General features: G+C 43.7%; 1 protein-coding gene and 1 long non-coding RNA gene across 9 annotated transcripts in view; one reads left to right on the top strand and one right to left on the bottom strand.

Annotated features, from left to right (window-relative positions):
- LOC132023162 (uncharacterized) overlaps positions 1-11,338 on the bottom strand; it is a 41,922-nt gene extending 30,584 nt beyond the window's left edge. For both annotated transcript variants that reach the window (XR_009405879.1, XR_009405880.1), the window contains exon 1: positions 11,249-11,338. This is a non-coding gene — a long non-coding RNA (uncharacterized LOC132023162). The remainder of the gene's footprint in view (positions 1-11,248) is intronic.
- Positions 10,920-25,719, top strand: part of ATXN2 (ataxin 2) — a 116,024-nt gene continuing 101,224 nt past the window's right edge. For 5 of the 7 annotated variants that reach the window (XM_059408425.1, XM_059408427.1, XM_059408426.1 and 2 more), the window contains exon 1: positions 11,156-11,476. In XM_059408425.1, coding sequence (XP_059264408.1) covers positions 11,250-11,476 — 227 coding nt within the window. In that variant the 5' untranslated portion in view covers positions 11,156-11,249. Of the gene's footprint in view, positions 11,477-25,719 lie in introns of all 7 variants that reach the window. The other 2 variants (XM_059408422.1, XM_059408421.1) reach the window with 1 other exon arrangement.

Genomic DNA, 25,719 nt, shown 5'->3' with positions numbered 1-25,719 from the left:
TAGGCAGAGAGGCAGGCAGAGAGAGGAAGGGAAGCAGGCTCTCTGCCTACTTGTGATCTCTGTCTGTCAAATAAATAAATGAAATCTTTAAAAAAAAAAAAATAAAGTTCTCGGGGCACCTGGGTGGCTCAGTGGGTTAAGCCTCTGCCTTCGGCTCAGGTCATGATCTCAGAGTCCTGGGATCGAGCCCACATCGGGCTCTCTGCTCAGCGGGGAGCCTGCTTCCTCCTCTCTCTCTGCCTGCGTCTCTGCCTACTTGTGATCTTTGTCTGTCAAATAAATAAATAAAATCTTAAAAAAAAAAAGTTCTCTTGCAACTTGAGAACATCTAGTGCCTCCCTCATCATCCATAGGGACAATGAGGATGACTTTCCCAAGGTCATATGATGACATTTCTGGAGTATCAGTATGTTACTCAGAGTCCCCCAGAGAAACGGATAGATAGATATTTATCTATCTGTCTCCTTTTGGTAATGTTTCTCTGGGGGACCCTGAGTAATATGCTGATACTCCAGAAATTCATTATATAATTATAATTATAACTATATATATATATATATAGATATAGATATATATCTCCATAAATAGATTTATTATAAGAAATTGGCTTGTGTATTTGTAGAGGCTTAGAAGTCCCACAATCTGACATCTAAAAGCCAGAGACCCAGGAAAGCTGATGGGGTAGTCTAATTCTAAGTCCAAATGCCTGAGAACAAGGAACATTAATGATATTAGATCCCAGTCTGAGGGCAGAAGACCAGTGACCCAACTCAAGTGGTCAGGGAGAGGACTCTTCCTTCTTCTGCATTTTTGTTCTAGTAAGGTCCTCAATGAATTGGGTGGTACCCACACACAACTGGAGAGGGCAATCTGCTTTACTCAATCTACCAACTCAAGTGGTAATCTTTTCTGGAAACTCCCTCACAGACACACCCAGAAATAATGTTTCACCAGATATATCTGGGTATCCCATGGCCCAGTCAAGTTTATAAATAACATTAACCATCACAACAAGCTTTGCAGAAAACTCATGTGGTGCTATTTTCATCGGGATGCTTCTAGCAATCCTGAGTGAGATGACCAAGAATCTGGAGGTTTGATAGTCATCAAAGGGTTAAAGGTAGGCTTCTCAGCTTTCTTCCAAATACTGGGCGTCCTCTTGTTAAAAAAAGATTTAAATAGATTTTTCTAATTACCCATCCCTGATTGTGATAGATTCCAAAAAAAGGGAAAAAAAAGCTACATCTTTCCTCCCTGCATGCTTATCCTTTGCAAAGTCATTTTGCAGCTTGTTGCCTCGAGAGATGGAGTCTCTGTCCCCACCCCTCAAATCTAGACTTGGCTTTGACAAATGTGACATTAGAAAATGTGACGCAAGAAGAGACATGAAAAGTGCCATGGGTTGAGGCTTGCCCAGTACATGCTGCTCTGGGGCCCGTGGTGACCACTGCCACGTGAATGAGGCCAGGCCAGCTGCAGGATGATTCGAGTTATGTGGCCAAGTTGTGCTTCCCATCCCCAGCTGATCCAGAGCCAATGGCCAGACATGTCAGTGAGGCCATTCTAGACCATCCACGCCAGACCAATCACGCCAGCCCAGAAGAGAAGAATCATTCAGCCAACCTAAGAATTTTAAGGGGAAAAAAAAAAAGCTTGTTGTTTTCAGCCACCATGTTGGGGGGCAGTTTGTTGCAGGGAAAATGCTAACCAATACACAAATATTTAGGATGTTCTTAAACACTGAACAACAACTTTTTAAAAAATGTGTTGAGATTATTAGAAACAGGGGACCCTGAGTGGCTGAATCGCTTAGGTGGTCGGCTCTTGGTTTTGGCTTGGGTCATGGTGTCAAGGTCATGGGATGGTGCCCTGGACTGGGCTCCACGCTCAGTGGGGAGTCTGCTTGGGTTTCTCTCCCTCCCTACTGGCCCAACTCACAGGCACATGTGCACACACACTCTTTCTCAAATAAATAGATTCTTTAACAAAAAAAAAAAAAAAAAGGAAAGGAATCGCAGTAACAGGATTCCTGGGTCATTTTCAGGATACCAGAAGCCTATCCGTTGCTTATGTGACGGATGAACACTTATCCGGTATTGACACGCTGAGGACAGAAATGAACCATGTGCGTGGTGGAAGAGAGCGGGGTCCCGATCACAGGAGGGTGAATCCAGCACTCCCAGCACCCCAGCAGTCCCCTCTGCAAGCCCCGCTGAAGTCTGGTGACTAAGAGTAGTTTCCCAGGAGGCCCCTTGTGGTTTTCTGGCTTCAGCGTCTCTGATGAACTAGGCTGGCACTTTTCCGAATGCCCGTATCACAAGCTATTAACTGGAAGAGAAGTAAGCTTTATCCATGAGGGAATGTGAACTGCGCCCAAATCACATGCGATGGAAACGCGTGGGTAAAGCAGGCTCGTTGTCCAGCCGTCCTCTCCCTGCCTGGAAATGCTTGGGTCATTAGGGGGTGGCCTTGGATGTGGGCCCCACCATTCTGGCCTGGGGCTGGTAGTCATTAGCAGGTTTAAATAGGAAGCATATGCTGTTCCAGGCCCAAATAAGCAAATGTGTATAAACCGAGAGCGAGTCTCTATCAGATTGAGTGAGCTCAGGTTTATTAAGTGCCTACTGAAACTGGCCTTTTCTCTTTTTATGGGAATCAGGATTTTCTGCTAGAGTTTGTGAATGACAATTTGTGGTGGAATAAAACAAAAGTTAGTGGTGGGGGCAGTGATTGATCTTTGGGAAACAGGGAAAGGAGGTAGGTGAGGGAGTCAGTGGTGGGTGACCTTGGGTGGCTCAGGCCACCTCTCTAATCCAGGGTCACTGTCTCTGCAAAGGTGTGAACACCAAAGGAAATCCTACAAATAAAAGTGCTTTGTAAATCATGAAGCGTTATATAAACAGTAGTTACTCTTACTGATGCCCTAACAGTCTATTATTTTTTTTTTTTTTTAAAGATTTTATTTATTTATTTGACAGAGAGAAATCACAAGTAGATGGAGAGGCAGGCAGAGAGAGAGAGAGGGAAGCAGGCCCCTGCTGAGCAGAGAGCCCGATGTGGGACTCGATCCCAGAACCCTGAGATCATGACCCGAGCCGAAGGCAGCGGCTTAACCCACTGAGCCACCCAGGCGCCCTATTATTTTTTTTAATAAAAGGTAATATATGCACATGGTAAAATAAATTTCCTTTTTTTTTTTTTTAAGATTTTATTTATTTGTCTGTCAGAGAGAGAGGGAGAGAGAGATAGAGAGCAAGCATAAGCAGGCGGAACGGCAGAGGCAGAGGGAGAAGCAGGCTCATCACTGAGCAGGGGACCCAGTGCGGTACTCCATCCCCGGACCCCGAGATCGTGACTTGCTAGCTGTAACAATGAACGTGACTTTAGGCAAAGTGACTTAACCTTGTTGTGCCTCAGTCTCCCTACCTGTCACATGGGAATAATAATCCTGTCTACTTCACAGTGTTATGCAGGTTTTCCCAGCCAACCTTGGCACTGCTGATATTTGGGGCTGGGTAATTCTTTGTGGTGGTGGTTTGGGGGAGGGGCGCAGTCCTGTGCGCTGTAGGTGTTCAGTAGCCTCCCTGACCTCACTCACAAGATGCCAGTAGCATTTCCTCTTCATTTGTGACAACCAACAATATCTCTAGACATTTCCAAATGTTCCCTGCCGGGGGAGGGGGCAGCGCAAAATTCTCCCCTTCCATTGAGAACCAGTGGATATTGTGAGGATTAAATGAGTGAGTTATTATGTAGAAAGCACTTAGAACAGAGCTGGCCCATAGAACACTGTGAGGTAAGGGCTTGCAATTATTCTCATTCTCTTGTCCTGGCCTACCTTAGGGAAAATGGATAGTTTTGATAAAATAGGGTCTTGAGCAAGACAATGAGTATTGTTAAGCCCCTATCTGATTTCACTCTGAAACAAACAGCCAAGTCCTCCTTCTAAGATGATAGGTCAGTGACGCCAGTATTAATTATAGTTTGATCCCTCTGGGGGTTCCACTGTGGGGTTCCCCATCTCTTGTAGCAAACTTAACACCATCCCGTGCTAACAGCACTTGAGCCATCTCCAGTGCGGAGCACATCAATTTCAAATTCTCTCCTGTATTCGTCACATGGTGCGTGCTTCAAATCTTGGGTTTTCCATAAATCCATGGCCCCTGGAACAACAGGCTGCCCCCCAAATCCACCGAAAATAGGGGGCGAGTGAAAACAAAGAGAGAATGAGGAAAAACAAAAGGCTGCGTTTCTTTAAATTTCTGGCTCTGCGCAGCACAAGCATTTCCAATGAAAAATAAAGAATTCTTTCTTCTGTGTCCATTTCAGCTGGCATCCAGCTTTTGCTTCGTGAATAATGTCGCCGCATCATTATTCTGTCCCACAAGGTAAAACAAAATGAGCAACTTAACAACCAGAAGGGTGCTTGTGTGGAGGAAAGGCTCATTTAAAAGCTTTTCAGATAATGTGGTGGTTGTTCCCCTACAACTTTGCCACCCCCCCCCCCGAAATTTTTTTTTTCAAACCTATGGGAAAGTTGTTACTTTGCACACAAGGTGTATAAATTATGCCCTCCTGGAAGGCCTCCGCACCATACATGTTTTCTTTTTTTACTGCTTTTAGTCTTTTGGGATTCCTGGAGTGTCTACAAATAGATTAGCCTCTAAGAATTCTGAGTAACCATGGTTAGAAAAAAACACTGGTTTAATTAGCCATGGTCCTATTTTTGAAATTACATCTGCTCTTTTTTTTTTTTTTTTTAAATGAGGATTGATCTATGCGAAAACTTGAGGATGGATGGGGGGGCGCATGTTACTTTTGATTTGAATTAATTTTCATGCTTTTGAAAGTGAAATCAAGAGTATTGAGTGAATAATGTATCATCATACATTAAACATGCTCAAATGAAGAGAGTTGAAAAGAAATGATTGGAGGAAAATGAATGGCTGAAAATACTGGATCACCTGATGTGTGCTGCCGTACTGAGAGGTAGCAAATCACCCTCCGCATTTCGGCTTTGTGGGGCTGCCTCCGTTTTTTCAGCCCCATATCCTCAGACTTGATTAATCATTGAAGTGATAAAAATTAAAGGGCCATACGGCTCGCTGAAGGGTCATTGAAAATCAGAAAGCAAGTGCGGAATTCACAGGACTAGGTTCCCAAGTTTGAAAGTCTTTCTGCTTCCTCATTTGACACATTCTTCATTTCTGAAATCGTGTTTGAAATGTCCACAACTACTTTTGAAATTTAAATTTTAGCAACATTTCTCAATGTCAGAACTCTTTCAGAACAATGTTCTTCATCGCCCTTGATGACAACTCACCAGCAACACTTGTGGATTTGGTTTAAGTGGCTGCCGGAAGATCATTTAGGAAGCATTCAGAAATTTAAATTCTATTGGATATAACATTTCTGATTTCAGCATTTGTCTTTAAAGAATTCTCTTTTTGCGGGGCAGGGGCTGGGTGGCTCAGTTGTTAAGCTTCTGCCTTTGGCTCAGGTCATGATCCCAGGGTCCTGCTCAGCGGGGAGCCTGCTACTCCTTCTCCCACTCACCCTACTTGTGTTCCCTCTCTCACTCTCTCTCTCTGTGTCAAATAAATAGATACAATCTTAAAAAAATTCTTTTTTAATTTTAAAGATTTTATCTTTTTTTAAAAAAAGATTTTATTTATTTGAGTGAGAGAATGAGAGAGCACAAGTGGGGGGAGGGGCAGAGAAGTGGGGGAAGCAGATTCCCCACTGAGCAGGGAGCTGGCCACAGGATTCCCCAGGGATCATGACCTGAGCAGAAGGCAGATGCTTAACTCACTGAGCCACCCAGGCACCCCTTAAAGATTTAATTTCTTTTTAAATTGCTTTATTTTTAATTTTTTTATTTTTATTTTTAATTTTTTAAAAGATTTTATTTATGTATTTGCCAGAGAGAGAGAGAGCGAGTGAGCACAGGCAGGCCGAGTGGCAGCAGAGGCAGAGGGAGAAGCAGGCTCCCCGCCGAGCAATGAGCCCGATGTGGGACTCGATCCCAGGACGCTGGGATCACGACCTGAGCCGAAGGCAGCTGCTTAACCAACTGAGCCACCCAGGCGTCCATGCTTTTTTTTTTTTTTTTTTTAATATTTTATTTGTTTGAGAGAGAGAGAGACCGTGGGAGAGAGCATGAGAGGGGAGAAGGTCAGAGGGAGAAGCAGACTCCCCATGGAGCTGGGAGCCAGATGCAGGACTTGATCCCGGGGCTCTAGGATCATGACCTGAGCCGAAGACAGTTGCCCAACCAACTGAGCCACCCAGGCGCCTTTAGTAATGTCTACACCTAATGTGGGGCTCAAACTCACAAACCTAAGATCAAGAGTCACATGCTTCACCAACCAAGCCAGCCAGGCGCCCCTTTAAAGAATTCTGAACGCACGTGGAAATCATAGGAAATGCACTTTTTGCTTCATCTGTATTGGCTGTCTTTTGCTGCATGAAACATTATCCCAGAACTTATTGATTGAAACAACAAAAAGGCTAAGTGGAGGGTCTTTAGCTCAGGGTCTCTAACAAAGCCTATTAATGTGCTTTGATCAGGACTGCAGCCACTTCAAACCTTGGCTGGGGGATGAGTCATTTCCAAGCTCACCCACATGGCTGTTGACAGCCATCAGGTCCTACTGCAGTGCTTGTGGACAGCAATTCCTTGCCATGGAGATCTCTCCATAGGGTAGCTCGCCACATGGCGCTAGCTTCTTTCAAACAAGTGAGAGAAGGCAGTCCAAAATAAAAGCCACAGTCTTTTTATAACTCAATATTGGAAGTGGAAACCTATAGTTTTTTCAAATTTTTTGTTGGAAGGAAGCCACTAAGGTCCACCTCATATTCAGTTGGTAGAAATTTCACTGGGTCTGGCCACCAGGTGAGCAGGATCACATGGGGGTGGTCTTTTTTTTTTTTTTTTTAAGATTTTATTTATTTATCTGAGAGAGAGAGAGTGACAGACTGCAAGCCAGAGTGGGGAAGGGGGAAAGCAGAAGGAGAGGGAGAAGCAGGCTTTCCGCTGAGCAATGAGCACGAAGCAGGCAGGGCTTGATCTCAGGACACCAAGATCATGACCTGAGCTAAAGGCAGAGGCTAAACCGACTGAGCCGCCCAGGTGCCCCCACATGGGTGGTCTTACTGGGTGCCTACCACACCTTTTTTTTTTTTTTAAGATTTTATTTATTTATTTGACAGAGACAGACACAGAGGAAGGGAACACAAGCAGGGGGAGTGGGAGAGGGAGAAGCAGGCTTCCCCACGGAGCAGGGAGCCCGATGCTGGGCTGGATCCCAGGACCCTGGGATCATGACCTAAGCCCAAGGCAGATGCTTAACCACTGAGCCACCCAGTTGCCCCAAATTTATTTATTTTAAAGGAAAAGAGAGAGAGCTCGAAAACACATGTGTTTGAGTTGGAGAGAGGGGCAGAGGGAGATAGAGAATCTCGAGCAACTCCCCCCACTGAGCACAGAACCTGATGCAGGGCTCAATCCCAGGACCCTGAGATCATGACCTGAGCTGAAATCAAGAGCTGGGTGCTTAACCGACTGAGCCACCCAGGCATCCCACAAACCATTTTGTCTTAAGGTATATTATCCTGACATTTACTGAAAGCTAGAACATGCTGATGTCACAGTTGCTGTTACATAGCTACATTTTCAGATGTCTGGAATGGAGGTGAAGGGTTTGCAATAAAACATATTTCTTGATTTTGGGTGGCGATCTTCCTTGGACAAAGAAATAAAAGGGTGTGTGTACAGAATGGACTCCATTATGTAGAGGTGCTTTCGGTTTCCATTTTAATATAAAAGCAGAAATTTTAATGAGAAACCCTCAAACATTCCAGGTGTAGATGTAAAATGGCAGTCAGTCACTTTAGAAAAAAGTATCTTCTTTTAAAAAAAAAATTTATTTATTCACGTGAGAGAGAGAGAGCACAAGTAGCAGGAGAGGCAGAGGGAGTGGGAGAAGCAGGCTTCCCCCTGAGCTGGGAGCACTTCATGGGGCTCTATCCCAGGACCTGGCGATCATGACCTGAGCCAAGGGCAGACGCTTAACCATCTGAGCCATGCAGGTGCCCTGATAGTATCTTTTAAAAAGTTAAATATAAATTCACCATACCAGCCCAACATTCCACTACTAGGCCTCTGCTCAAGAGAAATATATCCACATGAAGACATACATGTACAAAAATGTTCATAGCAGCATTATCCATAATAGCCTTGAACTTGAAACAATCTAAAAGCCCACCAACTGATGAGTAGATACACAAAATGTGATACATCCATACAATGGTATACTACTCCATGATAATAAGTAATACTACTCCATGATAATAAGTAATGATACATGCTAGGACATAGATAAACCTCCAAAACATTAACATATGCTAAGTGAAAAAAGGCAAACATTGCCTATTGTTAGATTCCATTTATATGAAATGTCTACAATAGATAAATCCATGGAAAATATATTAGTGTTTGCTGGGGCTGAGAATGGGAACCAGGAGTAACTACTAATGGGTATAAGGATCTTTTTGGGGTGTCGAAATGTCCTGAAATTAATGGCGATTGTTCCATAATTATGCATTTACTGAGAATCATTAATTGTATACAGAATTGATAAATTTTATAATATGTAAATTATACTTCAATAAATTAAATATATATATATTTTAAAGATTTTATTTATTTATTTGACAGGGAGACTGTGAAAGAGGGAATACAAGCAGGAAGAGTGGGAGAAGGAGAAGCAGGCTTTCTGCTGAGCAGGGAGTCTGATGTGGGGCTCCATCCCAGCACCGGGATCATGACCCAAGCTGAAGGCAGACGCTTAATGACTGAGCCACCCAGGTGCCCCTAATTATTAAATATATTTTAAATGATAGTAAAAACTTTCTCATCCTAAATGAAATTAAGTTCAGCTGTCAGCTTCAGGTTTTCTTACTCAACTTCTCTTTTATCTCCCACCTGTCTGCAGTTTGGTCCTAAGATTGAATTCTGGGATCATGTTTCCAGATATGGTTAACGATCAAATCATTAAACCAGAGGAAGTTGATGAATTTTTATTATGGTCCTTTAAAACTTTTTTTTTTTTTTAAAGATTTTATTTATTTATTTGACAGAGAGAAATCATAAGTAGATGGAGAGGCAGGCAGAGAGAGAGAGGGAAGCAGGCTCTCCGCTGAGCAGAGAGCCTGATGCGGGACTCGATCCCAGGACTCTGAGATCATGACCTGAGTCGAAGGCAGCGGCTTAACCCACTGAGCCACCCAGGCGCCCCTAAAACACTTAAAAAAAAAAAAAGATTTTATTTATTTGAGAGGGAGAGAATGAGAGGGCAGAGGGGCAGGGTAGAAGGAAAGCGTTCTCACTCCTGGCTGAGCCGGAGGCCCCTTGTGGGGCTGAGTCCCACCACCCTGAGATCAGGACCTGAGCTGAACGTAGAGGCTTAATCGACTGAACCACCCAGGCACCCCTCTCTTCTGGTTTTTTAATCTGTTTCCTTTGGGTTAATTTTTAAAGGATTTTGCAACTGTTGGTTTAAAATAATACTTTTTTTTTCTTCTCAACTTTTTTACCTCAGTTGGGAGTTAAAGCTGACTTCCTATTTTTCAAGTATTTGCAGAATTAATGTTAATTTTTGCCTGGACTATCTAGGAGATTAATTTCAATTTGGCTCCTGGAGACTTGTGGTTTAATCATTCTCCAAGGCTTTTTTTTTTTTTTTTTTTAAATAAAGTCTGTATCTGACAATTCTGGTCAGACTCCTTAACTAATTTTACTTAAAAAACAAAATAAAAAAACCCAAAAACCTCAATTCTTAACAAAAAAAAATCTATTAGCTTCCAGTTTAATTGCCACATATTTTAAAAACGGACTACTGTGCTGGCTAGCAATCTAAGTTAAAGTAAAACTTCTAAAGGGGCCAAGGTCTAAAGTTCACACATTCTTGTGAGGTCTGTTCTGTCTCCACCAAGGGAGACCCCATTATCCATAGCTCTACCAATCACGTACATTTCCTTTTGAGTCTCATGAATGAGGAAAAAAGAAGTTCAAGTGAGGGAAAATGGGTTCAAATGAAGGTCAGATACCCAAAAGAGTTTTCTGGCTCCTGCTGGGGTGGAAAAAAGTGGGGAAAAGGTAACCAGATGTAGGTGGCCCGGAGAGGTTGCTCGACTCCAACCTCGTTGTTAGTCTTGGCAAGGGAAAAAAGGGTCTGCCTTTTAGACATTCAGTGACGCGGTGAGAACCTACTGTGTGCCAGGTGCCGGGGATACAAAGACAACTATGGGATGCCTGTGTTCTAGATGCTTCTTACGTAGCAAGACAGAGTCTCCGCCCTGAAGGGACTCGCAGTCCACGTTCGAGGTTGCATCAGGTGGGGGTAAACACCGACTCTCCCAGTACTCTGAGGACGCCGGAGGATTACTGGGGGGCGGGGAAGAAACGCTTCCCTCCCGTCCTCTAGACTAGGCCGGCCCTGAGGGCGAAGACAGACACGCCCTCCCGAAGGGCAGACCCGCCTCGAGGAGGGCGGATCCGGGCAGGGCCGCCAGCCGGGCCCTCACCCGACCCCCGCGAACGCAGCCCAGCGCGGCGCCCGCTCCTCACGTGTCCCTCCCGGCCCCGGGGTCGTCTCACGTTCTGCTTCCGTCCGACCCTTCCGACTTCCGGTAAAGAGTCCCCGTTCCGCACCACCGCGCCCACCCAGCATCGCCACGAGGCGCCTCTGTGTGCCCGACCCCCGATGCGCTCGGCGGCCGCAGCTCCTCGGGGTCCCGCAGCGGCCATCGAGCCACGCCGCTTCGCCGCGGCCAGGTGGCCCGGGCGGCGCTCGCTCCCGCGGCCGGCGCGGCGGGGCGGGCGGGGCGGCGGCGGCGGCGCGGCTCCGGGCCCGTATCCCTCCGCCGCCCCTCCCCCGCCCGGCCCCGGCCCCCCTCCCTCCGGGCAGCGCTCGCCTCCCTCCGCCTCAGACTGTTTTGGTAGCAACGGCAACGGTGGCGGCGCGTCCCTGCCCGGCTCCCGGCGGCTCCTCGGTTTCGGCGGGCCTCCCCGCCCCTTCGTCGTCCTCCTTCTCCCCATAGCCGGCCCGGGCGCCCCCCCGGCCGCGCCATCCCGCGCCTCCCCGCTCGGCGCCCGTGCGTCCCCACCGCGCTCCGGCGTCTCCTCGGCGCGCCCGGCTCCCGGCTGTCCCCGCCCGGCGTGCGGGCCGGTGTATGGGCCCCTCACCATGTCGCTGAAGCCCCAGCAACAGCAGCAGCAGCAGCAGCAGCAGCAACAACAGCAGCAGCAGCCGCCGCCCGCGGCCGCCAATGCCCGTAAGCCCGGCGGCAGCGGCGGCCTTCTCACGTCGCCCGCCGCCGCGCCGTCGCCGTCCTCAGTCTCGTCGTCCTCGGCGGTGGCTTCCTCCTCCTCGGCGGCGGCGAGCGCCGGCGGCGGGCGGCCCGGCCTGGGCAGGTGGGTGTCGCGCCCCAGCCCCCTCCGTTCCGGGCCTGGACGAGCTCAGGCCTCCTGTCCCCTCCCCCGCGGCCCACACCGTCGTCCCCGCCCTGTGACCGGCCAGGCTTGGTGGTGTGGGCTGGGGGCCCGCAGTGGGGGGTGGGGCTCCCTCTCCCCCTTGGAGCCCCGGGGTTTGGATGGGGGGGGGCACTGCGGGGTCCCTCCGGGAATGTCAGGTTGTGTCCAGCCTCCTGCAACATCCCCACCCCCTCCCCCAAACGGTCAAGATGGAAGGACTGGGCAGCCTCCCCTTCTCCATTTAAGTGTTCGGGAGGGATTTACAGGTCTCACTAATTGTCAGCCCCTGTCCTTCTTTTAGCCCCAACGTGGAGGGGATGCTTGGGCAGTGCCCGCGCCCTCCCCCCCGCGTTTAAATATTAACGTGGAATGGTCTTTAGGTTTTGGTTCAGTCTCCCGAAACTTGCCAACTCCCCCTTTGGGGAATAACAAGGGAGGGGGAAAGTTAGGGCAGCGTCCCCCCCTGTCCGTTAAAGGGGCAGCCACGGGGCTCATCTGGAATCGTTAGGGTCTGTCTGGTGTGCGTAACCACCCCACTCCCCTGCCTTGGGAAAGCTCGAAGAACCGGATTGAGGTGGGTGGGTAGTGGTCCCCGCTCCCCTCCCCATTTAAATCTGAGGTAGCGGCGGGGGCTCCAGAACTCCAGGAATCGTGGGGCTCTGTGCAGTCTCCTGCAGCGTTCCTCCCTCCCCCACCTGAGGAAGGGGTGGGGAGTGCCCGGCCCCCTCCCGGCCTCCCTCCTTCCCCCGCAAGGCCTCTCCGCCGCGGGTGGTGGCCGATCCGCAATGCTGTCGAGGCCGAGAAGGCGCCTTTGAATAGTGGTGGGCGAGGGCCGGACCCAGGCGTGCGTCAGAAGTCCAGGCCAGATCGGGGACAGAGGGGGATGGTGGTGGCAAGGAGCGGGCACGCTGCGCATTTTCCCCAACCCCCGCCCCAATTCATAGAATTTCGAGGGGAGAGGGATTGCAGCAGGAGACCTGGTGGGCTTCCTGAAAGCAGAAATGCGGGTGTTTACTTGCGTCGTCTCCTCCTCTTTCCCCCATAAACCTAGGCTTGTGGTAGGGACTGGGGGCTGTGTGCTGTCTCTCTAACCGAGTCTGACTTTGGAGGGTGTGTTTGTGCGGGAAGGCCTGTTGGGGAGGGTGTGTGTGTGGGGGGTGGTTGACAGTTCGTATTTCACGAACTAAGAAAATGCTTAGTGTTCAAACGGGGCAGCAAATGTCAATAGACTCCATTCCATTGTGGCCAGTGTCCTTAACTTGGGAAGTGCCGCCAGAGCTCACCAAGGGCACGCAAGTCCATTTCCCCTGTGCCCCGAGCCCATCCGTGTTCGGCACTGCCTTGCCTCCCTTAGACCTAGGCGGGGTTGGTAGTCAGTGACGAGGGTCCTCCGGAAATAGACATCCTGGGCTTGAGAAGGTGGGATAGGTCTTTTTTTTTTTTTTTTTTTCCCCACGCACTGAGTTTTCTTTTTGAAAACAGGTTTTCAGCGATCCATTTTCAAAGAATTTTCATTTATGGCCCGAGAAGTTACCCTTCAGGATGAATCCGGGCTGATTTTTAAGGAATCCTGCTTTCAAGGGGGGAAGGACGAACATTGTGTTTTTGTTTTTGTTTTTTTTTACTTCTACCCTACCTCCCCTTCACAGTTGTCCTTTCTCTGAACCACCCTCAAACGTTAACCTTACCCTAACTAGTTCAGATAAAGTGCTTATTTTCCCAGCTCTTTCCACTTAGGATTCTGTAACTTCAGTTTCCCTTTTTCAGTGGCATCCACAGTGAAAAATGGACAAATTTTGTACCTAATTTTTTACAGAAAAGGATCCACGGTATTTTTCTTCTTAGGTATCATAGAGATTTGGCAGATGTATTTTACTTGTTCATATAATTAGAAATTAAAACTTAGGCTTTTAGGTTGCGACCGCTCTCCTTAGGCTTAAAAATTATAATCTGTTGCAGAGTGGCTTGAATGATCAAAAATATTTGGAATGTTTTAGTACCAAAGAGCCTTTTCTGTTCTTTGAGGCTTTACATTTAAGATTAATTTAAATTCTTCTTTGCTTTAAGTTCTTTCATTTGAGACATGAATTCTTGCCCTTGTTCTTTTTGATAGATACGTGAAGTTCTCTTCATTGGATTCATGTAATGTGTACTTTTATTACATAGATCTCACATAGAGTTCCTTTGGATTTTGAACCACTGCTGCTGGGTTCTTTGTAAACTGGTTACAGATTTTAAGGTCTCCTTACATATGTTTGTGTTTGTCAGCAGTTAAAATATGTCCCTGAGGGCAGGGATAAAGAAAGAAAATGCAGCATTGGGTTTGATGTGTTTAGAGATAGTAGAATATTCTTGAAAGTCAAGAAATTCACATGTCTTCTTTAACATTTCATTATGTTTGACGTTTTAAAAAATAGTGTTTTTTTATGGCTTTCAAAAATTTATTCTGCCTTAAATTATCATATATGTTTTAGAAGGTTACTGTTTTCTCTTAGAACGACATACCCATAATATTAAAGTCTGTTAATCAAAATCTTGTTTTTGGTTTTTACCTTTTCATTTTTATGTAGTTTTAATGATTGTGCAGGTTATTTTGTGGTTTTTTTTTTAATGGTTTTTTTTTTTCTGTTTAGCATTGTAATATAAATTTTCTTTAGGTTTTTGGTTAACCACTCAACTGTTGGGATTTGGGTGTCTACATCTTTGTTATTATAGTTAGTGGTACACTAAACATCTTTATACTAATAGCTTTTGACTTTAGTCTAATTATTGCCTTAGAGAAAGTTCCCAGGAGTGGTTTTACTGGGTCAAAGGGCTTCAAGGTTTTTATGGCTCTTGCTAGCTGTGCCATATTACTCTTGAGAAGACTTGTGTTAGTTTCCATTGCCAGGAAGGTGGCTCTTCTATAGAATGGTTTCTTTGTCAGACACTGTGGGGGATTTTCAAGGGAAAAGTTGCATTTACTGTCAAGTGAATACATTATTAAGTACTTTTGTTAGCTACCTGATTATTTATACTTGAGTTTGAATTTGGTTTCTCTGAGGACTTAATGAAATAATATAAGGGAAGATGCTTTGAAAACAGTAACTGTTAACACTAATGAGGATACATGGTTTAACTATTGTGCTCATACTTCTCTAAGTAGAGGAGTGAAAGTCCTGAGAAACTTGTTCTGAAGCTTTTGTTGTTGTTAATCTCCCTCATTCATCTAAAAGTATTTTTTATTAGCTGTTAGCCTGTGACCAAGTCACTTTTGTTGACTTTTATATAATTTCATGGCACTGTTGGGAATTATTTCTGGCTAACCTATATCTCTTCCTCTCCTACATTCCCTTTCCTGTTTAAAAAAATAATGGGATTACCCATTCTGTTACCCATTCCTAAACCTAAATAATACAACATTAGAATGTCTTTGGATACAGGATTAAATGTGAGTAAAAACTTATTTTAGTCATTTTCAGCTTAGTACTTTCGTAACTGCTTCTTTCTTTCAAGGCATTGCAACTTCGAAATTACGCTGCAATTTAGTGTAAGTTTTCATTTAAGAATCTGCGAGACATTTGTCTCTTTAAATATAGTCTAGAATTGCCTAAAACATCGACACCATTGAACATAGAAATTTATTGAAAATCCATGTACAGGCAGTTACAAGTGTTTGGGATATACCAATGAATAAAACAAAAAGATAACTGCTCTCCATTCTAACTGTTTCCATTCTAACATGATGAGTCAGACATTAATTGAGACATTAAATTAGCAAACTATGTATAATATTAGGTAAGAGCTATAGGATTGGGGAGAGCAGATTAAGGATATAATATGAGAGTGTGAGGGAAGGGAGTGGGTTTCACTTTTAAGTGGATTGGGGAGGCTTTTTTGAGGAGGTAACATTAGAGCAGAGTTTTGAGGTAGTTAGCCATTTGCTTTAACTGTACACTGGTCAGTCATATGGTCCTATTTGTAGCTTAGAAGGTTTAAACTGTATCATTCCTTTGTTAACTTATTATTTTAAGTGGGTATTGATAAAACCACATTTGCAGTTGGACCAGAAAAGTTAATTGACAATCGAAGTCATCAGAGGTAGGCTGTAGATGGCTATTAAAAGCTGTACATTTTTGTTTTTCTAATGGACTTATGTATTTTAACCTAATTGACTTAATTTTCATCCTAAGTACCTAGAGAAAATAGACTTTTTTTGATTGGGCAAAAACCTATATCAGGGAGCGCCTGGGTGGCTCAGTGGGTTAAAGCCTCGGCCTTCGGCTCAAGTCATGATCTCAGGGTCCTGGGATGGAGCCCCAAGTCGGGCTCTCTGCTCCGCAGGGAGCCTGCTTCCTCCCCTCTCTCTCTCTGCTTGCCTCTCTGCCTACTTGTGATTTCTCTCTCTGTGTCAAATAAATAAAATCTTAAAAAGAAAACAAAAAAACCCCCAACAAACCTATATCAGATCTTTGTTAGAAAAAGTAAGCCTATGGTTGCTTAAAGATTTTGCATTTTGGAAAAGTCAAAACATTAATGGTGTCAGTTATGGTGTTCCTTTTTTGGTTAAATGTTAAGTTTGTATTTTCCGTGTCTAATTAGACTTATAATTTTGCAGATTTTACACAAGGGATGTTAACTCATATCATAGCTATTTAATAGCCATATGTTTCGACTTAAAGGAGGATTTAATTTTTTTATTGTTGTTTTGTGTAGCTACAGCTGTGTTAGAATTTATTTTCACTGTGGCAAAGTGTGTTTTTATTTATTTATTTTTTTTATTTGACAGAGATCACAGGTAGGCAGAGAGGCAGGCAGAGAGAGAGGAGGAAGCAGGCTCCCTGCGGAGCAGAGAGCCCGATGTGGGGCTCGATCCCAGGACCCTGGGATCACGACCTGAGCCAAAGGCAGAGGCTTTAACCCACTGAGCCACCCAGGCGCCCCCAAAGTGTGTTCTTATACCTTGAAAGGGATTTTAAGTCTCTATAAGATTTTTTTCCTGGAGTTGTAGTTTTCCATTTTGGATAGATAGTGATAGCGTTTTGATATGTAAAGAGTTGAGGCTGAACAAAACCCTGTTTTTGTAGCTATTTGAAATCATTGTAGTAACTTCAGCTGCAGTATAGTTGATTAACAGGCCTGGCTGCTACTGTATCTTTTTAAGTGAAAGTACTTGTTTTTGTTTTTGTTTTTTTGTTTTTGAAGCACATCTGGGTCATTTATGACTGTTACCATACCGTGATTTTAAGAGGTCTGTACAGTGGTCTTTTTCATGTTTTAGCAAGAATGTTACTAAAATAAAAGTAGGGTGCTCTTTCCTCTTGAGTCTTTTTTGCCTGCTTAGATGTTAGACTTCAAAAATAGGGATGTTTTTATCAGAAGATTGACTTATCAGTGACTGTGAAGCTGGTATCAAGCCTTTGAAAGGTTGTAGCATCCAAATCTCGAATCTGTAATGTAGGCACCTTTGAATGTGTGACCTTTACTAGCATTACTTAGGATAGGTTGAGCTGCATTTTAATGTGTTTTTTGATATCCTTAAAGTATCTTTTTCTACTCAAAAAGAATTTCTTCTGCTTTTGAAGATAAATGTTCTATGTAGAATAGTAGTAGTCTCCATTGAGGTGCTTGCCAAACAAAGCAGATTTGCAGTTTTGTAGGAGTGGTGTCATAAACCGCTTTTCTGTTATTTAAAACACCAATTAATTCAAGAGATTTTTATGTCATATATATATGCGTATATATATATATATATACACATATATATATAAGATTTCAGGCTTTGTGACTTGAAGATATGTATAGAATATGGTTGTGGATCTTCAGCAGATCTTAACCTGCCTGTAGTATAATGGAGAGAAGAAATGTACTTGAACCGGTGTCCAGAACAGATTTCTTCTCTCTCTCTCTCTCTTTTTTTTTTTTAAATTTTTATTTATTTATTTGACAGACAGATTACAAGTAGGCAGAGAGGCAGGCAGATAGAGAGAGAGGAAGAAGCAGGCTCCCTGCCGAGCAGGAAGCCCGATGCGGGGCTCGATCCCAGGACCCTGGGACCATGACCTGAGCCGAAGGCAGCGGCTTTAACCCACTGAGCCACCCAGGTGCCCCGATCTTCTTATTTTTTTTGAGTATAGTTGACACATATAATGTTACATTAGTTTGAGGTGTAGAACTTGGTGATTGGATAAATCTATGTATTATGCCATGTTTACCACAAGTACAGTTATCATCTGTCCCATTACATCACTATTAAAATATCATTGACCGTATTCCTTACGCTCTTTTTACTCCAGTGACTGACTGTATCTCCTCCTCCCCTTCACCCATTTTGCTCCCCTACCCTCTGCATATAGTTCTTATTCTGCTCTTTGTTTATTCTTTTTTTTTTTTTTAAGATTTCATGTAAGGGGTGGAATCATATGGTATTTGTCTTTCTGGGCCTGACTTATTTTCACTTAGCATAATACCTTCTAAGTCCATCCATGTTGACTCAACAGAACAGATTTATTCTTGAAACTAATAGAGAGTGCCTGGGTGGTTTAGTCAGTTAAGTGTCTGCCTTCATCCCGGGATGGAGCCCAAGCCCCCAATGTCAGGCTCCCTGCTCAGCGGGCAGTCTGCTTCTCCCTCTGCCCCTCCCCGCTGCTTGTGCACCTGTACTCTCTCTTGTGCATGTGCAAAAATAAATCTTTTTTAAAATAAAAAAATTTAATAAATAGTCTTTGTACAGGTACTGCCTTATCTATATATGAAAGTTTTGCCTCATAATTTGAAAAACAGTAAGATTTAAATACTCATTGTAGAAAAGAGTACAGAGAATCAGAAAAACAAAGCCAAAACTCCTTTAAAATCACCCACAATCTTTCCTTTGACATACTATTGTTGGAAGTTTGGAGCTCATCTTTTCAGACTCTTTGTGAACATATATAGAATAAACAATGGAATCATATGGTATATAACTGTTGCAGCTTCAAGAGTATATATTGTCTGTCTTTTAAAATATTTTCCTCCTAAAACTAGAATTTTAGAGCAGGAAGAAATAACAGAAAATCTTAGAAGGGAAGAACCCCTAAGCTTTGAGAAGTTGGGGGACTTGACCAAAACAACTTATTTGTAGAATTTTATTATATTCTTCTCTTTAAAGATTTTATTTATTTATTTGACAGAGAGAAATCACAAGTAGATGGAGAAACAGGCAGAGAGAGAGAGAGGGAAGCAGGCTCTCTGCCGAGCAGAGAGCCCGATGCGGGACCCGATCCCAGGACCCTGAGATCATGACCTGAGCCGAAGGCAGCGGCTCAAACCACTGAGCCACCCAGGCGCCCCTATATTCTTCTCTTTAAATAAATGCAGACATAGACCTAAATAAAGTTATGGTATGTATTTTAATTTTATTTATTTATTTGTTTGTTTATTTGAGAGAGAGAATGAGAGAGAGACCGAAGGGAGAAACAGACTCCCTGCCGAGCAGGGGATCTCTGTCTGTCAAATAAGTAAAACCTTAAAAAAAAAAAAACCAAAAAAAAAAATTATTTATTTATTTATTTATTTGACAGAGATCACAAGTAGGCAGAAAGGCAGGCAGAGAGAGGGGGGGTAAGCAGGCTCCCCGCTGAGCAGAGAGCGGGACTCCGGGCTCAGCTCAATCCCAGGACCCTGAGATCATGACCTGAGCTGAAGGCAGGGGCTTTAAACCACTGAGCCACCCAGGCGCCCCTATCCTGTGTATTTTAAAGAATACGACAATCACAGACGGTCGACCTTCAGGGTATCTTTTTGTAACCTTGAAGTTTGGCTCAGTGAAATAGGAGATCTAGTTTTTTATCTTTTTGGAAGACACATGCAATTTTGTACATATGTGGCATGAAATCTACTTAAATGTTAAGTCCTTGGTTTCATTATTATTATTATTATTATTATTATTTAAAGATTTTGTTTATTTATTTGACAGGAAGAGAGAGCACAAGCAGGCGGAGAGGCAGGTAGACAGAGAGGGGGAAGCAGGCTTCCTGCTGAGCAGAGAGCCGGATGTGGGGCTCGATCCCAGGACTCTGGGATCATGACCTGAGCCGAAGGCAGAGGCTTTAACCCACTGAGCCACCCAGGCGCCCCCCTTGGTTTTACTATTTTTAATAGTTTAGTATTGTTATGAATCTGTGGTTGCTTATGAAAATTTGCCACAAGTTGGCACCTGGGTGGCTCAGCTGGTTAAGTGACTACCTTCGGTTTAGGTCACGTCATGATCCTGTGGTCCCGGGATCCAGTCCCACATCAGCCTGTCCTTGCTCTGCAGGGAGCCTGCTTCTCTCTCTGCCTGCTACTCCCCCTTGTGCTTACTCTGTCAGATAGATGAATGGAATCTTTAAAAAGAGAAAAAAGAAGTGAAAATTTGCCACAACTATTGGCCTTAGATTTTATTTGCTGAAAATTGTTTGCAGTTGTCATGTGAAAATTGGAAATTCCTTTTAATTTAAAAATACTCTGATGTAGATTGCGTATATTATGAGCCTTGAAGTATCTATAAAATAGCAATTTCATGCCATGATTAATACGTAACTGCATTTTGGAAACTGGATAAAATGGCATTCTATAATGGCTTTGTAAATCCTTTCACTTTGTGGCATGAAACTTGTCTGTCATGTAATTATAAATGAATGTAGCCGATTTTTAGTAAGCATATAAGAACTGTAGAGTGTCGTACTTGTTTTGTCAGTAGTCAAATATTTTTGATTGCCACTTTATGTTCTTACTGGTTTTATGAATTATTAAATTATATTATCAATAGTAATCTTGTAAATAGGCAAAATTAATCCTGATTATAGTTTTAGTTTAAAAAGAAGGGAAAAGTTAGTTTTGAATCAAATTGCGCATTTTTCCTTTGGGGCTCAAAATCATTTTTTCCCCAAAAATCCTTTTTGTGGACAGTGTGTAGTTACCTATTTTCATTCCTGAAACACTTGAAATTAGGTAAAGACCTATGGTTTTTACATTGAAGATTGTATAGATTACAGAAAGGGGAGCTCTTCAGGGCCTCTTTCAGAGTTTTATTTGCTTTTACTTTACACATGATTGTACATAGCTTACATTTTTGATTTACAGATTGCCAGCAATAGAGAAATAAAACTTATTTACTTATGTTTTAAAGAGTTTATTTGTTTGAGAGATGGGGGAGGGACAAACAGATTCTGTGAGTGGGGAACCTGACACAGGGCTTATTCTCACGACCTTGAGATCGTGACCTGAGCTGAAATCAAGTCAGATACTTAACTAACTGAGCCACCCAGGTGCCCCAGAAAGGTGTACATTTAGAGGCAAACATATTGACAGCAATAAGAAATACTAATTGTGTGACAAAAAGTGAAGAGATTGGAAAACTATAAAAAACACAAAAGAACACCATTTGACTCTAAGTTATAGCTGTATGCCTTCTATGGCATTCAGCCTGAGGCATTACTATTTTATAGCACAATATAGTTAGTTGATGGGCTTATAATAGTGACTCAACACAAAGGTAAATTGTTTTTCATATTTTTCAAGGAAGTATTTTTTGAGCTGTACATCAGGACCCCCTAATAAATTGTAAAAATCACTTTAGTGAGTTGTGACAAGCATTTTTAGAAAAATGAAAAAGAATAGAAGATACTAGAATGCATTGTATTCTTAGAGGTGAGAATGATTTTAAAGAACTGTTTGACTTAATGTATATGTACTGTGTTGTGATATAAACTGTAATATTTTAGAGCACTGAGATGTAGTAAAAGGACTGAGGAAGGGTTTTATAGTTAAGTCTCTGCTAGGGTTGCCAGATTTAGCAAGTAAAATATAGGATGCCCAGCTGAACTTGAATTTCTGATCAACAGTGACTGATAACTAAAGTATAAATGTGTCCCAAACTGCATGGAACAAAACTATTCATTTATATGAAATTCAGATTTAATGGGGCATCCTTTATTTTATCTGGTAACCCCAGTCTAGGCTAGAATCAAGGTTCACCCCTTGGTAACTAAAATTTAAGAGCAGTGAGGGCAGAAACAGTTTCTCGGTTGAAACAGTCATTGGCCCTTAGAAGTGGTGAACTATTTGAATAATTGTGGCAGGTCACTCATTCTTAGTCTCAGTTTTTTTTATTAAAAACTTTTTATTTGTGGGCGCCTGGGTGGCTCAGTGGGTTAGGCCGCTGCCTTCGGCTCGGGTCATGATCTCAGGGTCCTGGGATCGAGTCCCGCATCGGGCTCTCTGCTCAGCGGGGAGCCTGCTTCTCTCTCTCTCTCTCTCTGCCTGCCTCTCCATCTGCTTGTGATTTCTCTCTGTCAAATAAATAAATAAAATTAAAAAAAAAAAAGTCATTTAAAAAACTTTTTATTTGTGACACCTATTAAAAGGAGAGGAGGCACCTGTGCCTCATTTGGTTGGGTATTCAGCTCTTGGTTTGAGCTCAGATTATGATCTCAGGGTTTTGGGATCAAGTCCCAGGTCCCCCTGCTACCCGTATAGACACTGGGGGCTCCGTGCTCAGCCTGCTTGAGATTGTCTCTCTCTGCTGAGCAGGGAGCCAGATGCAGGGCTCAATCCCAGGGTCCAGGGATCATGACCCGAGCTGAAGGCAGCCACTTAACCGGCTGAACCACCTAGGTGCCCCAATTAAATCTTTCCAAAAAAGGAGGAAAAAAAATACCTACCTTAAAAATTGAGATACTGTTTTTTTGTTTTTGCTTTTTTAAAAGATTTTATTTATTTATTTGACAGAGATCACAAGTAGGCAGAGAGGCAGGCAGAGAGAGAGGAGGAAGCAGGCTCCCTGCGGAGCAGAGAGCCCGATGCGGGGCTCGATCCCAGGACCCTGAGATCATGACCTGAGCCGAAGGCAGAGGCTTTAACCCACTGAGCCACCCAGGTGCCCCGATACTGGGTTTTTATTACATTTCATTCTTGGTACATGGAAAGCACTCAGTATTTTAGGATCATACAGATTTGGAGCTGGAAACTGGCTCAGGTGGATTTTTAGTACTTATTTTTCTTTACGGGTGAGGAAACGAAGGCCACAGAGCTTATTTGCCAGGAGTCTTGTTCCCTTTTCTTTCTAGGATAACATTTTAAAAAATTTATTTAACGTCCAGTTAGTTAACCTACAGTGTAATATTAGTTTTAGGTGTATGATATAGTGATACGAATATACAGTTTTTAAAAAATATTTTATTTATTAGAGCGAGAGAGCGAGCACATGCTCATGGAGTGGGGAAGCAGCGGAAGAGGGAGAAGCAGGCTTCCCACTGCCGATCAGGGAGCCTGATGCAGGGCTCCATCCCAGGATCCCAGAATCAGGACCTGAGCTGAAGACAGACAGTTCATCAACTGGGCACCCAGATGCCCCTAATATAACCTTTTTCTTAAGACTTATTTTTAAAATTTGGTGTTTATTCAGTAATCTAAGAAAAGATTCACCTATCCTCCCCAAAAAACAAACACAAACAAACAAAAAACAAAACCCATAAAACATTTCTGAAGTTTTCCGAGTTAGCAAAGGCTCTACTTTTGCTCTTGTTTTGTCATGTTTCAAGTGAAAGTGTGTCTCCTTTTAAAAAAAATTTGAGAAGGAGTGCTTGAGAGGGGGAAGGAGTAGAGGGAGAGGGAGAGAGAGAACCCCAAGCGCAGGTTCTGTGCAGAGCCTTACCTGACTTGGGCTTGATCCCAGGACCCCAAAAGCATGAACTGAGCTGAAACCAAGAGTTGGATGCTTAAGTGACTGAGCCAGCCATGTGCACTCTTTAGTTCTCAGTAAATGAATTTCCTCTATTGTTTCTGCCAGGGATTCTTTTCCTTCCTTCTGTGACTATCCATTTCTCATACTCATTCTATCTACATGGCAAGTTGGTTTTACCTGATACACCAATTCTGGTTGGAATGTTATGTAGAGGATTTGTCTTTTTTTTTTTTTTTTAATGCTTTATTTATTAGAGAGTGATTAAGAGAATGAGTAGGAGGAGGGGTACAGACTCCTGCTTGAGCAGGAAGGACTTGATCCCAGGACCCTGGGATTTTGACTTGAGCTTCTGCCTTTAGCTCATGTCAGCCACCCCGGGGCCCTGTGCAGAGGATTCTGAGATTTCTTTTGGCCTTAGGGAAGAAAAGTGGATAGAAGTGGTGAGGGGAGTCTTTATATCATGGGCACCAGACATTATCTGTTGCCTGGAGCCTAGCAGGCTTCCCAGTTGGTCTCTTCATGTCCAGATACTTCTTCCATACTCCATAGCCATAAGAATCTTCCCCAAACATCTTTCACTTACCCACTTACTACTGAGAAACTTTCAGCGGCTCTCATTACTAGCTGAATCGAATCCAGATTCTTTGGCCTGCCAAGTCCCTCTGCAGACTGCACACTGTATTTATTCTCCAGCATAAATCAAATCATGCCAGTGTAGTCCTCTCATCCTCTTCAGCATAGGTCTTTAATGGCTTAGCCCAGATCTTCTCTCGTTGTGTCTTACCATATGTACCTTTGGAAAATGTGGTTTCTCCTGTGCTGCTAAAGCTTTTGGTAGGTATCATTCCCGTGGTATTGAATGCATAGTGCCTTATATTTAAGTGCAGTAGCTTCTCCCCTTACAAACTCTCTTTTTTTTTTTTTTTTTAAAGATTTTATTTATTTATTTGACAGAGAGAAATCACAAGTAGATGGAGAGGCAGGCTGAGAGAGAGAGAGGGAAGCAGGCTCTCTGCTGGGCAGAGAGCCCGATGCGGGACTCGATCCCAGGACTCTGAGATCATGACCTGAGCCGAAGGCAGCGGCTTAACCCACTGAGCCACCCAGGCGCCCCACAAACTCTCTTTTGAATGAAATCAGATGGTAGCATAGCTACTGCCCAGAACAAAAGTGGGTTAAGTCTACCAACGGATGGGTGGTATTTTTTTGGGAGGGGGAGGTTATTTATGACTGTGGTCATTTCATAGTCCGCCATCCCTGATGTTTATACTTACCATTCTTAAAGCTGTCATGTTCAACAAGTGCAGCAGCAGTATTGACAGTGCCAGTCAGAATAAAACATTTAATTATGGTAGAAATGAGATATTGGGGCACCTGGGCTGGCTCAGTCAACAGAGCATGTGACTCTTGATGTCAGTGTGGTTCAAGCCCTGCATTGGGTGTAGAAATTACTTAAATAAGTAAACTTACGGTAATGAGAGATTTTTAAAAAATTAGTAGGAAATGATTGCTGGGGACAGGATGAATTATTCTGAAGGACAGAGAACGAAAAGTACCATGGTTTAGTCAGTAATGATCAGCCAAAAATAAAGATAATTAATGGATGAAATGGGAAAACTTGGAAGTTTGCGGCTAACCATGCTGATTTGGGAGAAGGCTAAAGTAAAGTGTTGCTGAAACTGGTGTCAGGACTTGCAGATAGTGCTCCAGGTTCACGGTCATTGAGTACATGGTCTCAGGTGACACTAAGAAGGTTTCTTAAAAAAGGCTGGGGCGCCTGGGTGGCTCAGTGGGTTAAGCCGCTGCCTCTGGCTCTGGTCGTGATCTCAGGGGGCTGGGGTCAAGCCCCACATAGGGCTCTCTGCTCAGCAGGGAGCCTGCTTACAGGCCCGCCCCCCCCCCCCCCCCCCCCCCCCCCCCCCCCCCGCCTCTGCCTACTTGTGATCTCTTTCTCTCTGTGTGTCAAATAAATAAATACATCAATCAATCAATCAATCAATCAATCTTTGGAAAAAGAAAATATTGTCTTCTGGGAAAAGACGCCCAATAGAAGTTCATATACTGGGTCTGTAAGCTTCAAAACCTCCTCCTGTCCAACCAAACATGTGGATGATACACAAGAGATTTTAAAAAATGTGTTGCTCAGATACTATGGTTTAGCTCAGGTCGGTAGACAGTTATTCCTTATTGTGGTAGGTTGCATTTTAATTAGCTATATTAAAACGTGATCTATGTAAAGTTCACCCTTTTTAGTGTATAGCTCTTGAGTTTTCACAAACAGAGCTGTGGAGCCACCACCACAATTAGAATGTCACTTGAAAGTTTCCTTGTGCCTCTTACCCATCAGTCCCCATTGTCTAATCCTGGCAATTATGGTCCTTTTCCTGTTGTCATAGTTTTGTCTTTTCTGGAATGTCATTTAAATGGAATCGTACAGTATACAGCCTTTGTGATTAGCTTCTCTCATGTAGAATAATGGGTTGAAATTCATTTGTGTCAC

Source organism: Mustela nigripes, chromosome 8 (assembly GCF_022355385.1).
Source record: "Mustela nigripes isolate SB6536 chromosome 8, MUSNIG.SB6536, whole genome shotgun sequence".
NCBI classification, from domain to species: domain Eukaryota; kingdom Metazoa; phylum Chordata; class Mammalia; order Carnivora; family Mustelidae; genus Mustela; species Mustela nigripes.
Note: the sequence above shows the minus strand (reverse complement) of the source record. Positions and strands in the feature narration are given on the sequence as shown.